Consider the following 16,193-nt stretch of genomic DNA (forward strand, 5'->3'; position numbering starts at 1 on the left):
GGGCTGTCTGCCTGCCCGGCCGCTGCTGCGGGAGCGCGGCGCCATGGTCTTCTCCTGCTATATTTATCCGGGTGTCAGCTGACGGGAGGGGACGAAGGAGGGTAAAAACCTGACCCAAAATGTACCTTGGCTGGTCCAGAACCGCTCACTGCGCTTGAGGAGCGGGTCTTTGGGGCACAGGCGGGCGGTACAGAGCTTTGCTGTGCCGTAGCTACGATCGTGCCCTGCGTTGAGTTCACTGAGCCAGAACTTGAGGGGCGACGGGGGAGAGAGAGGAGGAATCTCACTGTAGAGCGAGGAGGAGCAGGATTGCGCTTATTGCAAAGATGACAGCACAGCTTTTCCCCCCCGCCCGGGTTTTTGAGGGTTTTGGTAACCGGAGGGAAGGAAGAGTGTGAAAAGCTGAAACGATGTTTGGGAAAAGTAAGAAAAAATAGGATCTGTGGAGAAGGAGATGGGATGGCATCGCAGGGATGTGAAGGGGAATGGAAGCGATGCCGAAGCAGAGGTGGAAGGGCGAAGTGCTGCAATACGGTATTTCCTCGGTCTGGTCCGTGATTCTGCAGCATCCGCTGGCAGCCTCGGTCCCAGCCTCGGTCGGTGGAGGTGAAAAGAACACGTGCACGGCTGGGGAGAGTCCTGTGCTCGTCACCACCTCCTCCCCCTCCCAGATGGCGGTGGCACTGCTCCTGCCTGGGCCTAGATGTTACCTAAACCTAAGGTTGAGCGTGAGCCTGTGGTAAGTGCTTAGGAGGCTGTGTCTGGGGGAACAAAGTAGCTTTGGGTACACTTGTGATAGTTCTGTGCAGGTTCTTACTTTGCTCTTACTCTCGGAAGTCTCGGGAAGGGTGGTTGTTGCAGCGTGCGTGAGCCTTTTCCAAGGTCATAACGTGTAGCCCAGGTCTGTATATTTCTGTGCGAGAGTCGGTAAGGGATTCTTCTGGCGGTGAGTCTTCGTTGCGATGATTTTCTTTAGCAACGGGTTCGGTGAGCGTCTGATGGCTGGGTTATGGATTCTGTGGGCTGTAGAACTTCCCTTCCAGCCAACCTCCCGTTCACAGTTTAGCTCATCTCGGACTTCATGGTAGAGCTGTCACACTTCCAATGAACTCCTCGAGGGCCATTGCCAAAATAACGTCTTTGGAGGTGGATGACTGGCTGTGTTAGACTGATTGGTTTGCTTTGTGAAGAGACTTGATAAATGGAGAAGAGTTTTCACTTGTTCTATTGCTTTTTTTAGCAATTCTTTTTCCCAGTATTTCTGCGCTGCCTTCTCCTGCCCTGGAAGCTGCAACTTCAGTTCCACTTTTTGCTTAAGTAGGCAAAATGCAGCAGTTAGATAACAATTGGAAGCTTCTTTCCAAGTGATCCTAAGAATTGAAGTCTGGACTTTTGTGTGTGTGGTTGGGGTTTTTTTTTGTTTGTTTGTTTGTTTTGTGTTTTAGGTTTAAAATTTCATAGCACCATTGGAATTCATTAGAAGGAGAAATCACTCAGGTCTATGGGACCTTATCCACCTTCCCTGTGTTTGTGCCATCAGCACAGCTTGAAAATCCAGACTGCCAGAGGGGCTGAACCTGTGTGGCTGTTAAGGGCAGAAGGAGGGAGTGAGGAACAGTGTGTTGGTTGTCCAGCATCATTACTGCTCTCAGCACCTTGGATTTCCATAATCGGTGCAGTTGTTCTGCTGAGTAACTCTTGTATCGGTTTATTGCCAGCAGGCTTAACCAGGTACTGAAGTCCACTGTTCCCTTAGTCAGGGTTTGGAAGACTAGGTTTAACTTAATTAAAAAATTAAGCTAGGCTCCTAGACAGGAGGAATTTAATCTGGATGAAGATACTTGGTTAGTAATTTGTCAAGTGTCTGAAAGCAAGTAGCTTTGCTAGTTCCAGCTTCCTCTGAGACGGTTGAAGTTTTAGCTATGACAGAGACAATACACCATCAGAAACACCGTTTTAGTGACATCATGCAGTGTTTGCAATCTTATCTTCAGAGCCTGCCAGTGCTAAAAAAATCAGTTTTCAGAATAATGTAAATAATTTACATCAATCCCCATGTTAAAAAAAAAAAAAACACCAACAAAGCACGCTAGGTAGTACCTCTACCCAATCTCTGTGATTATTCTGCTCTTTTTATAGTTCTCACAAAAGAATCAGAGAGTCTCAGAGGATTTTTGTAGTACCTAACTGCAAGAATATGTATACTTTTATATTGAGGTGCTTCCTTGTAATAGAAAGGGTTTGTCTGTTCTGTTTAAATTCAGTATTTTCAAACTGTAGGTTCAGGTGGGAAGTGTTCCATGAATGGAGTTCAGTGGATGCGGAGTACTGGAAATGCTGGACTTCAGGGGAAACACCAACTACACTTGCAGGAATCAGACCTTTCCATAGCAGGAGTCATAAAGGCAGAACTTGAAGGCCAACACTTCTTGCTAGGCTGAACGGTTGTGATTTTTTCCAAGCTGCTTTTGGCTGTAATTTAGTACAGAACTGTGCTTTGTAAGAAATTTTTTTTAACTTTCCACACTTGAGGCTGTTTAGTGTAAAACGGGGTGTTTTATTGAAGTATTTTGTTCTCCACGATTGAATCTTAAATACTCAACCCATGCCATCGCTCTGTTCCAGCTGAACCCTGCCCGTTTAAGGGTTCCTCCTGTGGGCCAGTTGCGTAATCATTGAAGTGTGTCTTTGTCTTTCTTGCTCCAAGGCAGTGTTTTGTTCTGGGAAGGAATTCTTAGTGACAGAGAATGTAGGAATATAGAGGATTCAGGGAGTGTTACACAGTGGGGTTTTTTTAAAGGACTCGCTACCCGCGCAGCACTTTTAAGTCTTTTGAAGTCTTTTGTCTGCTGTCCTTCATCTCCCTGTTAAGTTTTAGAACTTGCTTCTGACACGTCAGAGGGTAAGTTTTACGGTACTGGGGGAAGGCGAGGAGGGTCGTCGTTCCGTCAGCAGCACTTGTACAGTTATGAGCCAAAGTACAGTATCGTGGGAATCTCTGTAAGGGTCTTTCAAGTTAATGGAAAATTATTAACTTAGACTGTAATGACTGAGATTATCTCTATGTTTCCTGTTATTAGATGAAGTGTACAGATAATGTTAGAAGTACCACAGTGATCGGTTGGGGCATGAAGGTCTGAGAGTTCAAACTGCCATGTGCTGTCTGTAGTGTTTTACGTGATTTCATCCTTCAAGTGTGTACACTTTTTTTTTTCTTCACATTGTTTTGTTTCGGTTTTGTTTTGTTCCCATTATCTAACTTTTTGTTTTCCCCCCTTAAATGTTTTGGTGATTCTCCAGAACCAACGAAACGTATGCTTTCCTTCCAAGGGTTAGCGGAGTTGGCTCATCGTGAGTATCAGGCAGGAGACTTTGAAGCAGCAGAGAGACACTGCATGCAGCTTTGGAGACAAGAGCCTGATAATACCGGTGTGCTTTTATTGCTATCGTCCATTCACTTCCAGTGTCGCAGATTGGACAGGTAGGAGCCCTGAGGTGTTCTGTCACGCTTTCTCTGTAGCTCGCTCCTCTGACAGTGCCGAGCGCGAGTTCTGTTCTGACGCGGAACGCAAGTGCTGACCGATCTCACGGCAGCAGTAAGGGCTGGTCAGAAACCAGCCTTACAACAAACAGCCGATCTTGCTGATACTCTCCTGCTGCTCTAATGCTGTACACGTTAATTTTGGAGTGTCAGCCGCACTTGGGCCTACCAGGGGCATTTACATGTAAGCAGAGGCTTTTGTTTATTCCACCCCTGGTGTGGGGGTGTCTGGGTTTGGTTTTCTTTTTTTTTAAGTAGCAAGACTGTTTGCTGCAACATGGCATGATTAGTTAAGGATTTTTGTCACCTGAAAGTCATTGCTATGTCCTTTCTGCTTGCCTGTTCCTGATCTTGCTTTCTGTGCCTCAGGCGTTTCGAACTCCGCTTGTTCTAGCCGTAAATCTGCGTGTGCTGGTGAAGGAAGGAAGAACTTTAGACTGAGATTTATTTTTATGTAGGCTCTGGGTGAAGATCTAATAACAGTTGAGATATGGGAAGCTGAAATGGGGGAGGATGCAACAGAATTTTACGTCTACATCTGTCAGCTATGTCCCGATTCTCAAAAAGAGCATCTAGTGGGATGTTGCTTGAAGCATATGAATATTGGAGGAGGCTTTGTAGGCTTCTGTGGTGTTTTCTCCAAGTTCATTAAGTTCAGGTTTGGCGAGGCGACTCGAACCCTGCTGATTGTAAATGAGGGTTGTTTTTCCTCAGTAGAATCTAAAGAGGAGCAGGGGAGATGATCACTTAGGCTAGGAGAAGCTAAACATACAAGACAGGTCTGTGAGCCCCCATTTGTTGGCTGTATGTCCACTCTTCAGCATGGACATTCATGAAGTAACTAGCTAAACAGGCAAACACTGAAAGTCAGGGGTGGGCTGTGGGTTTTTTTATTCTTTTTGTTAACTTCTCTAACTTTTACCAGGTCTGCTCACTTCAGCACTTTGGCCATTAAACAGAATCCGCTGTTGGCCGAAGCCTACTCGAATCTGGGCAATGTGTACAAGGAACGTGGACAGCTGCAAGAAGCCATCGAACATTACAGACACGCACTGCGCCTCAAACCAGATTTCATTGATGGATACATTAATTTGGCTGCTGCGCTGGTAGCTGCAGGTGATATGGAAGGAGCAGTACAGGCATACGTGTCTGCCCTTCAGTACAACCCTGTAAGTAACACTTGATTTTGTAGAACTGTCTGCTTTACTGCTGGGCCAGGACACACAAATAGCAGGTTTCAAAGAAAAACAAGTGAGAACCCTTCCCTCTAACCTGTACACCGTAAACTTAATGATCTGCTTAATATTTTCCTCTGAAGACAGAGGTTGCAGTGATTAACTTCATATTTAGCGTTGTGGGCTTTAAGGCAGTTTTATTACAGTGAGATAATCACTGCTCAGACTTGAATGTGAGAACTTGAAAAATCATCAGGTATTACTGTGTCACAAAGTCAGAAACTTCACGGGATGAGCGTTGCCTTGGTTAGATTTCCACTGTGGCCTGGTTTACAGAAGCATCGTTTTTATGCTTTACTGACTGAAACTGAGTATCTGTCTGTAAGTGCCTCCTGTAACATAGATCTGCGGTTTGGATTTTTGGTTGTAACTGTTTTGAGTTGACATTTTTAGTAAACAATGTATCAGGCTGCTGCCTTCTGTTTGTTTTGCACTGGACTCAATTTGTGTAGTACCACTCAGCGAGCTGGTGGTATCTGCTTGCTATTGGGTCGTGCGTTTTGTCAAAAAATACTTCAGATACAGCTTAATACTTCAGATCCTTTGGAAAAGCAAATGCAAACCCAGTCAGACAAGACCCCAGAGTCTTGTTTCGCTGTGTTCTTCAGCCTAGGTGAACTCATCTGACTTGTTATGGGTGTTACTGTTGGAGTTTATGCATGGGTTAGAAATACTGTAAGTTGGTGTTTTCTTACAGGAATAGTATTTTTTAGGTTAGAAACTTCTAATGTTGACAAAAATTCCCCCATTCTCTGTGGTCTTTACTGCTAGATAATGCAGTTGCAGCCTGTGCTGTGCTTACAAATGAAAGGAGGAGAAAACAGGGCAAGGCTGTTTTGAAAAAGGATGGATTAGTGAGAAAAACAGGAAAAACTGCTTTGGGGATACAGGAAGCAAAGTCACTGCATACAGTTATTTAAAAGCTGTGATGGCAGTGGTGTCGCTTAAGAACACGGGTTTGCAGTCATGCTTAAAAATAAGGGGGGAGGCGGGGTTCAGATATATATGGCAAAAGAACTTCAGCTGCTTGTAGAGGGGGGCATCTGTTTGCAGTTTTATATTTCGGTATGAAGAGGCATTGTATGAAATACTACTATCTTTATGGTTGTATTTTTACAGTACTAAAATGAGTACGATTGTTGTTGGCTCTAACGTTAGGTCAGGAAAAATAATTGACATTCCTGATGTACGTATTACGAATTCAAAATAAGCTGTAGGGGTCTGGGGGGTTCCTTTGCAAGTTCTCTGTGAAGACCTTAGGGATGCCTGAAGCTGACAGCCTGACTTTTGATTTTTCAGGACTTGTACTGTGTTCGTAGTGACCTGGGGAACCTGCTCAAAGCCCTGGGTCGCTTGGAAGAAGCCAAGGTAGGTGTTGGGTAGAATACATGTAAACGTCAGTGTTTTGAAAACTTGAACTTTGCACCAAGTCTTCAAATCTGCGTTGATCGACAGACAGTCTGAGAAACTGCTGAAAACTGAAGGCACTGAGACACCCCAGAGTAGTTGCAGGGCAAGATATGGCATGTCCATGTTTAAAAGTTGGTTTTAAGTCAAGAAATGGAACATTTACCAAGCCTTCCTGCACTGATACCATTCTGAAGTATTGGGCAGGATATTGCTCTTATCTGGAAATAAGTAACAGTCCTTCCAATCTGAGGCTTGCCTGCTGGTGCCAAGCAGAGAGCCTGTGGTTAGCTCGAGATCCCTGTACGATGCAGGTGCTATTGAAAAGGCTGCTCTTCTAAAGTCCTTTGTGGCTTGTAAGTGGAGAAGAAATTTATCCAAATGTTACTTTGTAATATTGGCTTTTAAAGATTTTTATTCTTTTAACTTTTCCCTTCCCTCGATAGTGGAAGAAAGGCTAGTAAATGATCAATAGCTGCAGTATGCGCCCCCCCTCCCCTGAATATCTTTTCTTCATGTCTTCCCTCTCCCTTCCCCCAAAATAAAGAAATCGCAAGGACAAAGCTGGTTTGTTTGGGAAATGAACTGATCGAAAGAAAACTTGCTGTAGTGGAAAGGTGGCTTCTAGCAGTCTTGTGTTTCCTAAACTGGGAATTTGAACACCGAGATGAGTTTAAAATTCTTGGCACGTTAAAACTTGGATTGCACAAAGAAATTGTCTTGTTACAAGCCACCTTACGCGTCCGCGCTGCAGGGGTGAGGAGTGTGGAGAAAGCAGAAACACTCTGGCCTCCACGTCTGTCACTCCAAGCCCCACGCGCATGCTACAAAAGTGGAGTGTATGCACAGCGTAGCTGTCTGTTTGGCTGCAGCACCATTTGGGGAGGGTTGTATCTTGGCGGGGTGACGGGCCTGCGGGTTCAAAGTCCATTGGTTGTCCTTTGATTCCTCATTACAACTGGGATGTGTGTGCCGTCCTGGGGCAACCTCATTGATTTGGTCACATCCCGGTTGAAAACGCTTTGGAGCAGAATTCGGAGCGCGAACAGTCTTTGAGACACTTGGTTCTCAGCCCACCAAGCGGACAGCTAACATGAATTGCACTTCACTGCAGCTTTAGTGTGACTGGTATAGGCCAAGACACTGCGCCTGCCTTAGGTTGCTGACTTCTTTGTTTCAGAGCTCTGGAGACACCTAGTTTGAAAGTGTTATTTATTCCGTTTTGTGAGAACTTAATAAACGAGGAAAAACATCTTGAATAAATTGCAATGTGTTTCTTTGGTTATCAGTCCATTCGAAAGACCAAGCCAGCAGATTCCTTACCGTTTGAACTAAAATTTAATTTCTTTGTAGATATTTCAGAGCCTTTCTTCCAAAAAAAAGTCCCTGCTGTATGCAATTGCCCTGATTAACCCTCTCCCTTCTGCATGTCTCCCTTGTTACAGACAGATTGTCCTCATTCCCATGTGTTAAGACATACCCAAAAAAATGCAATTGCTTTGTTGAACTCTTACTAATGATCTTGTTTTATTTTCTCTCTTGTTTTTGGTTTTTCACCACTGATATTGTATTTAGAAGGTTTCAGGTGGGTGAAACCTCCTATTCCATGCGTAAGGTGCCTCGCTGAAGGGAGCTCGAGGCCTGGATCTAGGGCAGACACACACCTCCTCCTCCTCTTCCAGCAAGGAACGCACCGAAAAGTCACATGATGAGAAATATGGTAACGGGTTTGTAACTGCCACAGCAAAACCATTTGCCTCCATGCCTGAATCTTCTGTCTTGTGGCTTCAGAAACAGCTTAAAATATTTAATTACAAGCAAGTAATGTAAGAATATTTTATACTAGTAGCCACAAATTCTTTCAAAGAAATAAAGTAAAAGTAAATTAAAATATTTTTTTAAAGAAGTAATTGGAGATAGTTAATAGTAAAAGCTTCTAACTCTTCCGGTTGTTCATTTTTTTCCTTTTTTCTTCTTTGTTTGGATTGCAGCGTTCTGCTCTTCTGATGATGCGCTGTGATCCTGCAGTAGCGCAAAGGCTGCGCAGCGGTAACGCGCATTGCGTGCGATTAAGCCCTCGTGAACGGTTGACTAGATGATTAATCTCTGATTGGGTGACTGCCCGAGATCTAGCCCATAGCCTTTTGGATAAAATGAGGTTGTAATGCATTTACAGAGTTTCAAGGCGTCAAATTTAACACAGGAGTTTCTGTATGGGCCTGTCTGGTAGATTAATGATTCTGGTTAGCCGTTCACTGGACCTAGGGGCAATCACTATAGCAAAGCAGTTCGCAGCGATAGCGTGGCGCCGTGCTGTTTAGGATGCGCAGCGATTTCTTGCGCTTGCATTACAGGGACCTAAACCTTCATGCAATCCTGTCATTTGAGGTTTGGAAGCTGCAGATGATTGAACGTATGGGAAGAAACTGGGAAACGATGCAGATTGTGTGTGTGTGTGGTCTCTCCAGACAAGAATAATTAAAAGCGAAGAATAGCTTCCTCTTTTTCAGCAGTTTCTCTGAATTTTTTTTTTTAAGTAATTTCTATCTTTTACAATATTTCACGATTTAATTTCACAGCAGAGTTGTTTTTTACCCAGTAATTTTTTTTCGTTTTACGCACTTGAGGGTGGCAGATATTTCCGCTCAGCTATTTCCAGGGTGGTTTCTGTGGTGACCTGTGTGTAAAGGCCTATTAAGATATTTTACCAGCATAACTGAAAAATGGTGGGCTTGCACCTGGGTTTTGGTTTGCGCTGGCGCAGGATCAACAACAGTTTGCAGCGCATTAGTTTTGGCGCAAGCTAGCCTATACTGCAGGGTCACTTTTTGCTGGTTAGAGAAGGCATACTAACAATTTTTTTTTCTCATTTTTTTCTTTTTACAAATATTCCCCTTCCCTTGTATCTCTCTTCTTTAACTGTTCCAAGGCCTGTTACTTAAAAGCAATTGAGACTCAACCAAACTTTGCAGTGGCTTGGAGTAATCTTGGCTGTGTTTTCAATGCCCAAGGAGAAATTTGGCTTGCGATTCATCACTTTGAAAAGGTAACTATCTGAGCCAGGCCCCTTCGCTGCTGATTTTAACGTACGGGCAGTCGTCTGCTTGTACATGTGATTCTTTGATCAGCAGAGAGGTTCTTATGACCCTGTTAGTTTATGTCTTGTGTTCGTCTTTAGTTTTTTACCTTCCTGATGTTTCAGACTGCCTGTGTGCCACTAGAGAGAAATGTGTAGAATCGCCCCAGGGGCTTCCCACACACATCAAATCTAAGAAAATTCATTAAGTTGTTTCACAGTCCTTTGCTCAAATACCTTCTTGAAATATCTCATTTGATGCAAGGAATGGTTTGCGTGAGAGGGAAAAACAACTTTCTGCTTAAAATAATTTTTCACTGGGATTCTTGTTTCTGGTGTTACTGTCCTTTGAGTAACTGAGGAGAAAATCTTAAGTGACACACTTAATCCTCTTCTCCAGCGTTATTTTTCATCATTATTGTTTCAGTCTTCTCTGGATCGGTGCCATTAACTAGTTGTCTGGTACCTTCTAGTTAGCATCTTAATTCAGTTTGTACTCCTAAGTTTCTCAAGTAACCCAAACCCAATTTAAGATGGGGTGGACAGTTTCTTCCTGATACTTATGGCTTAAAATTCTAACTGCTCAGAATTTTTTTGTTTCACGTGTCTAGTTAGTGATAAAGTATTTTAATTTTGAAGTAATAGTTCCCATGAGAGAGACTGCAAGAGCGTGGCCTGTGAGATGCTCAGTGTAGCTTGCTACTGCATCTTCCGTGACTATATTAGCTCTTCAGGTTTTTGCATTTTATCATTATTTATTTGAAGGGACTGAAAACGCTTTTTAGTTACACGGCTACTGAAGCTGCTGAAGTTTAAAAAGGCTTGGTTTGCAGTAGATAAGGGTATGGATCAGTATTTTTTGGAGCTTTCTCCTGTGAAATTAAAGGCAGTGTAGCATGGGTAGGAGGGGGTGTTAAGTGTGATCAGCTCAGCATGAAATAAATGTTTAATGCTTGAATCTGCAGTAGTTGCAGCTGACCAGGGAAGCACATGAATAAATCTGAAGATAGCATGTGCTGTCATTTCTACAGATAAATAACTTTGATGCTCTGTGATTGATGTATGGAACTTGAGTTTTCCTTCCTTATTAGGTTACTGATGAAGTCTTAAATGCTTACAGATTGGCTTTGTCAGATTAAAACAAACACAGAAAAAGAACCAGCTAGGTTTCATAGAGAATGTTTTTGTGTTAATGATCAAAACTTGTTACTTCAAAAATATTTTCAGGCTGTAACACTTGACCCAAACTTTTTGGATGCTTACATCAATCTGGGAAATGTCTTGAAGGAGGCAAGGATATTTGACAGGTAAGCGGATAAGTTCTGTCGCTCTGTCAGATGTATCAAGATACAGATTAGGTTCCTGATGTACAATCTCTTTGGGCAGTATAGCAAAGACTTCTGCTGTAAGCTAAGCAAGCCGATGGCTTTGAAATGCATACAGAGCAGGTTACTGGGGTGGGGAGGAATCCTGTGGAATGTATTCCTTTGTGTTACTTTCCTGTACTTAATAAAACTTTAAAAATGAGAGTTTCTGAAGATATTGGTGAAAAGAGATTTGAAATTAAGGCTGGGGATGGGTAAAGATAAGACGGCTGAGAAAGGCACGAACCCTAGAGTTCTTTGTTTTCATTATGTGATTCAGGACGTGATCCCACAAGTGTGTGTCTTTTACAATTGTCCTTCTGTGTAAGACAAGTTGAAGTTCAGCTGAGCATCCCATTGAATATTCCGCATTTGTTACGTGTCGGCATCATGTTACTGCACGGGGTTGGAGCACTGTTGCTGTTCTTACTGAATTAACTTGTTTTGAGACCTCTGATAAAATGAATCTTACTTTTGTCTCCAGAAGAAGATCCGGGCTGTGTTGTTTGTATGCAGTGTACTGTATTGCAGCTGGTAACTGGGCTCTGTTTTCTGGTAGCTGTGGTTTGCGGCTCCAAATTTAATAAAAGTTTGCAGGGAACAGGTTAATTACGCTGACTGGTTGCATTGCACCCAGTGTAATTCATCAGTGATTTCTGTTTAAACACTAATTAAAGGGCCAAAAAGGGGCAAGTTTCCTCATCGTTACAGATGTTGCATCACCTTTTTGAGAATTTACGTTCTGTGTCTACTGTGGGTTTTTTTTCTAGGAATTAGATTTGAATACCTCAGTCATTTGTGTAGTACACGAGTACATAATTAAAGATCTTGCTTTCGAACAAAGTGAATTTTGAACTATAACGACATGATAAATGTATTAGGTTAGCGGAGAGGATAAAGACATGTAATAATATGGTACCGTTTCTGTTGTTAGAATTGAATAATAAACTGGGGAGGAAAATGGAACAAAGGTCTCATGCTTATCATAGTAATGAAGGGTTCTTAAAAGTAGATGAAAGCTTTACTTTTTTTGCAGAAGACTTAGGTTGGTCACTATACAGCATCAGGTGAGAGGGAAACATTCCTGTTTCATGAAGTATTTCTTCTAGTCTGCTAGTCATTATAAAGTTGAGCGTAGCTTTAAAATAACATGAATAATAGTAATACGTCCCTTGATTAGTTTTTTAATTCAAGCAGTGTTCTTCTGTGTTTTCAGTAACATCTTACAGGCCAGATTTGTGTGTTAATAGTACACATCCTTTGAAGTTTGGCTTGTTTTAGGTGGGTCGTTTTTATGACCGAGATAAATATAATTGCTGCTCTGTGGATGATTGTTTCCCTTATTTTTCTTGTTGCAGAGCTGTAGCAGCCTATCTGCGAGCCTTGAGTTTGAGTCCAAATCACGCAGTTGTACACGGCAACCTTGCCTGCGTGTATTACGAGCAAGGACTGATAGACCTTGCGATAGACACCTACCGGAGGGCGATCGAGCTGCAGCCCCACTTCCCTGACGCCTACTGTAACTTGGCCAATGCCTTGAAGGAGAAAGGCAGTGTAAGGAATATTATTTTTTTTTTCCCTTTAAAAAACTGTTGAATGTACAGGGAACGATTATTGTAGACACCAGGGGTCACCAAATTTATTAAGATGGGTTGTCATCCTCATTTGGTTAATCATAAGGAAGAATAATTGAGGAAATCTCCATCTTGAACTTATTAAAAGTGATTGTATAATGAGTTCTCATAAACAGTGCTGTTACAACAACTATTACCATAGTAACAGGATCCTTTTCTTTGAAGGTGGTAGAAGCAGAAGAATGCTACAATACAGCTCTTCGACTTTGTCCCACTCACGCAGATTCTCTCAACAATCTAGCAAACATCAAACGGGAACAGGGGAATATTGAGGAAGCTGTCCGTCTTTATCGGAAGGCTCTTGAGGTACAGTTGAATGTGGCGAGGGAGAGGTGGGGCACCTGTAAGATGACATAGGGGTTTTTACCTCCTCGGTCTCAGGCAGAGGAACGTCTGCTCAGAGGCCTGAGTCTAAAAGGAAGGGTAAGAAATGCGCAAGTAGTCTTTGGATGTGCTCTGCTTGGGGCGATTGAGAAACAGACTCTACTTCTTTTTCTTCCAGGTGTTTCCAGAGTTTGCTGCAGCGCATTCAAATTTAGCAAGTGTTCTGCAACAGCAAGGAAAGTTACAGGAAGCGCTCATGCATTACAAAGAGGCTATTAGGTAAATGGATACTGTCGCAGCAGCTAGCCCCAGCCTTTCGTAAGGGGGAAGTGCTGTAGATCTGTGCAGAAAATAACTTGAAGTAGCGTGTTTTTAATTCAGATAATTGCTTTGCAAACCAAGTTTGGATATGGCTTCTTACTGGAGGAGGAGCTTTTCTTGTTCATGACATGTTATCATCTTTATTTCTCAGAATCAGCCCCACGTTTGCAGATGCTTATTCTAATATGGGAAATACTTTGAAGGAGATGCAAGATGTTCAGGGAGCTCTACAGTGCTACACCCGTGCCATTCAGATAAACCCAGCTTTTGCTGATGCCCACAGTAACCTGGCCTCTATTCACAAGGTAGCACATGCGAATGATTCACTCTTGGAGTGTGATGGGGCACTGTGAGTACTTACCCTGAGTATATTTTTGTCTGCTGACTCATTTCTGTCTTGACAGGATTCAGGGAATATACCAGAAGCCATTGCCTCTTACCGCACCGCTCTGAAACTCAAACCTGATTTCCCAGATGCCTACTGCAACTTGGCCCACTGTTTGCAGGTGAGGAAGATAAGGCTTTGACTATAATTCTTAAGATTCCTCTGCAGCAAATGTGAAGCTTAATCACCTTAACTAATCACTGATATAATTGTAGAGAGTAGACTGGAGTCTTAAATCAGAAGATAAGGTTATACAGTCATTGGTTGGAAATACTGAAGTTCTTGCTTCCATTTTTGACAATGTGTTAGTCTTATCTTGTGAAACACCTGATACAGATCAAAGGAAGCTGCTGTTCTAGTAATCTTTGAATTTTTCCTTTTTCTAGATTGTCTGTGACTGGACAGACTATGATGAAAGAATGAAGAAGCTGGTTAGCATTGTAGCTGATCAGCTGGAGAAAAACAGACTGCCTTCTGTCCACCCACATCATAGCATGCTGTATCCCCTTTCTCACAGTTTTAGGAAGGCTATTGCTGAGAGGCATGGAAATCTGTGTTTGGACAAGGTAGGAAGTTTTACACAGGCCAGTTGTGATGGAAATACTTTGTGGTTTTGCCTGTTCCTACTGAAAACCTAATACTCGCGTAGTTACTACTAGCCTTTATAAGGTTTCTGAGTAGCTGACCTGCAGAGAGATAGGACATAGTGTTACTCATCTAGTTTTGCAGAGTACACACAAGGGGCGTTTTGGAAAAGCAGAGTGAGTAAATTATTCTTTTCTGACAGTAGAACAGAACCAGGCAGCTGTGTAATAGTATTGCTGAAAATCTGGCCCTTTCCAGCATTCGTAGCTCTTGGAACCTGGCCCTGTCTCCAGTGAATCCTTGCTGGAACTTGTGTTGCTTTGGCTCTGGGATTTCCCAATGCACTTGCTTTAGTGGTGATGGCAGCCATGTAAGAGGAGTGATGCATCACCCTAGAAGGACTTGAGTGTTGGTTGTGATTCTCTCTTGGAGTACTTTGTATACAGTAGCATAGACTCTTCAAAACCCAATCTTCTCCTGCCCTAAGACTTAACTGTGTGCCAGTTCCAAGTGACTGCACAGCACCTCAAGCTACCCAGAGTGCAGTTGCAGTTGATTGCAAATTCTTTTAACTGAAATTGGATGCAGCTTCTTTTTCTCTTCAACTGGAATCCTTGCTGTCAGCACTTGTGAATGTTGAGATGGGCTACTTGAGCAGGTTGCTGATGATAATTGAAAATACGCTGTCAGCCAGCAGAAGGGTCTGGTTAGCCAATGTAAAGATGTCAAACTTCAAGCTTGCAAACTGGTTTGTTGTAATAGCCTGATAATAGTCAGTCATAGGGGCTACAAGCCCACAGACCACATGCTTGAATGTGGGATAAGGCTGATTCTACAAACTCACGTGTTTTGTTTTGTCTCTGTTTAGCATTTGGTTTTGGTTCCTGAGTTTATAAACAGTTTTTGTATGTTTTCTTGACAGATTAATGTTCTTCACAAGCCACCATATGAGCATCCCAAGGATTTGAAGGCCAGTGAAGGTCGACTTCGTATTGGCTACGTGAGCTCAGATTTTGGAAACCATCCAACCTCACACCTAATGCAGTCAATCCCAGGCATGCATAACCCAGACAAATTTGAGGTAAAAATATAAATGGTATGCTTAAAGCTTTAAACATGGCTGTAAGTGGCACTTTGTCTTTCTTGGTGCAGGAAGGTAAAATAGGGAAGGGCAAGTTTTTGTTTCTAGGTTTTCTTTTTTGTTAGTGGGATTGTTTTTTAATGGGTGGAAGAATTCTCCAGCTGGAGTCATCCTCCTTAACCAGTATGAAGCGTTACTTAGAAGGTAGGCAGATCAGGTATCTGTACTTAGGATTACTGTAGGTAGGATTTGTGGCGTATGAAAACTTTTTTTTTTTTTAAGCTTCAGCTGCTGTTTTTGAGTAGGTGTGTTCCAACATCAAGCTACTACTGCCTGGCTACTGCTTTTTCAAAAGTAAGTGATACACCACACTTAGTGCAGAAGGAGCATGTGCAGTTTAGCAATGCTAAAGACAGTCATGTCTATATATATTTGGGTGTCGTGTTAAAGGATTGAGGCTGTAAATAGAACCAATTCCCAGTTACGTTGTTTGCCTCAGGACTGTTTATCTTGTCTTGATTTTGAGCTCCTGTTTCAAACACATGAGGATTTGCCTATCTTTGTAAAGGGTTGTATTTCCTGCTTGCAAAACATTTTTTTTTTTTAATCTTTGGTTCGGTTTTGGACTTTTTTCCCCTGTGTTCTTGCTTTTTCCTGGTCACAAAGTCTTCATAGTCTGAATTCCTTGTGGCAAAACTGTGTGCTTCAGTTGTTATCAGAAGTGTGACTGTTGCTAAAGGAGAGATCACGGGAGCACACATACACTCCTATACCATCCTAGGAGTCACACACTCCCCACCCCAGTCTTTCCTGCGAGGACCGAAGGCGCTTGGCAGTGGGTGACCCCAGTGAATCAATGGGTGCCCCTTCTGACTCCTTTCACACACACATTCTTTTTCTTGAGTGCTTCTCCCTTCCTCAGGTTCAGCCCTAGGTTTCCCATAGCAGAGTCCCAGGTATCAAATCTTAAATGAAAAAACCTTACTCTAATGGTACAGTAGGAAAAAAAAACAGCTTGAGCTGGGTGGCTCTGGAGAGAAGGCATCAGTTTACACCCTTACAGTCCGTGCACCCACCCCTCACATGCTCTTCATGTGCCTTTAGCATGCCCTTTTGGTCCAGGGGTGACTTCTGGTCTGGGGTGTGCTAGCACCTTACTGGATTCTTTCCGTGTCTCCAGGCAGGCCGGTAGCTGGTCTTGTCTCGGTGAGCTGCCGCTTCTGCCGGAAGCTGTGTGCTC

The 16,193-nt window shown here is 42.9% G+C and overlaps 1 protein-coding gene across 1 annotated transcript in view; it reads left to right on the plus strand.

The window, feature by feature from the left end:
• Nucleotides 1-3,314: 3,314 nt before the first annotated feature.
• OGT (O-linked N-acetylglucosamine (GlcNAc) transferase) overlaps nt 3,315-16,193 on the plus strand; it is a 20,947-nt gene continuing 8,068 nt past the window's right edge. The window contains exons 1-12 of the mRNA XM_010160420.1: nt 3,315-3,481; nt 4,467-4,710; nt 6,076-6,144; nt 9,113-9,229; nt 10,487-10,566; nt 11,982-12,177; nt 12,423-12,563; nt 12,760-12,860; nt 13,054-13,207; nt 13,307-13,408; nt 13,674-13,853; nt 14,795-14,953. Coding sequence (XP_010158722.1) covers nt 3,315-3,481; nt 4,467-4,710; nt 6,076-6,144; nt 9,113-9,229; nt 10,487-10,566; nt 11,982-12,177; nt 12,423-12,563; nt 12,760-12,860; nt 13,054-13,207; nt 13,307-13,408; nt 13,674-13,853; nt 14,795-14,953 — 1,710 coding nt within the window. The remainder of the gene's footprint in view (nt 3,482-4,466; nt 4,711-6,075; nt 6,145-9,112; nt 9,230-10,486; nt 10,567-11,981; nt 12,178-12,422; nt 12,564-12,759; nt 12,861-13,053; nt 13,208-13,306; nt 13,409-13,673; nt 13,854-14,794; nt 14,954-16,193) is intronic.

Source organism: Eurypyga helias, unplaced genomic scaffold (genome assembly GCF_000690775.1).
Source record: "Eurypyga helias isolate BGI_N326 unplaced genomic scaffold, ASM69077v1 scaffold3130, whole genome shotgun sequence".
In the NCBI taxonomy this organism is placed as follows: Eukaryota; Metazoa; Chordata; class Aves; order Eurypygiformes; family Eurypygidae; genus Eurypyga; species Eurypyga helias.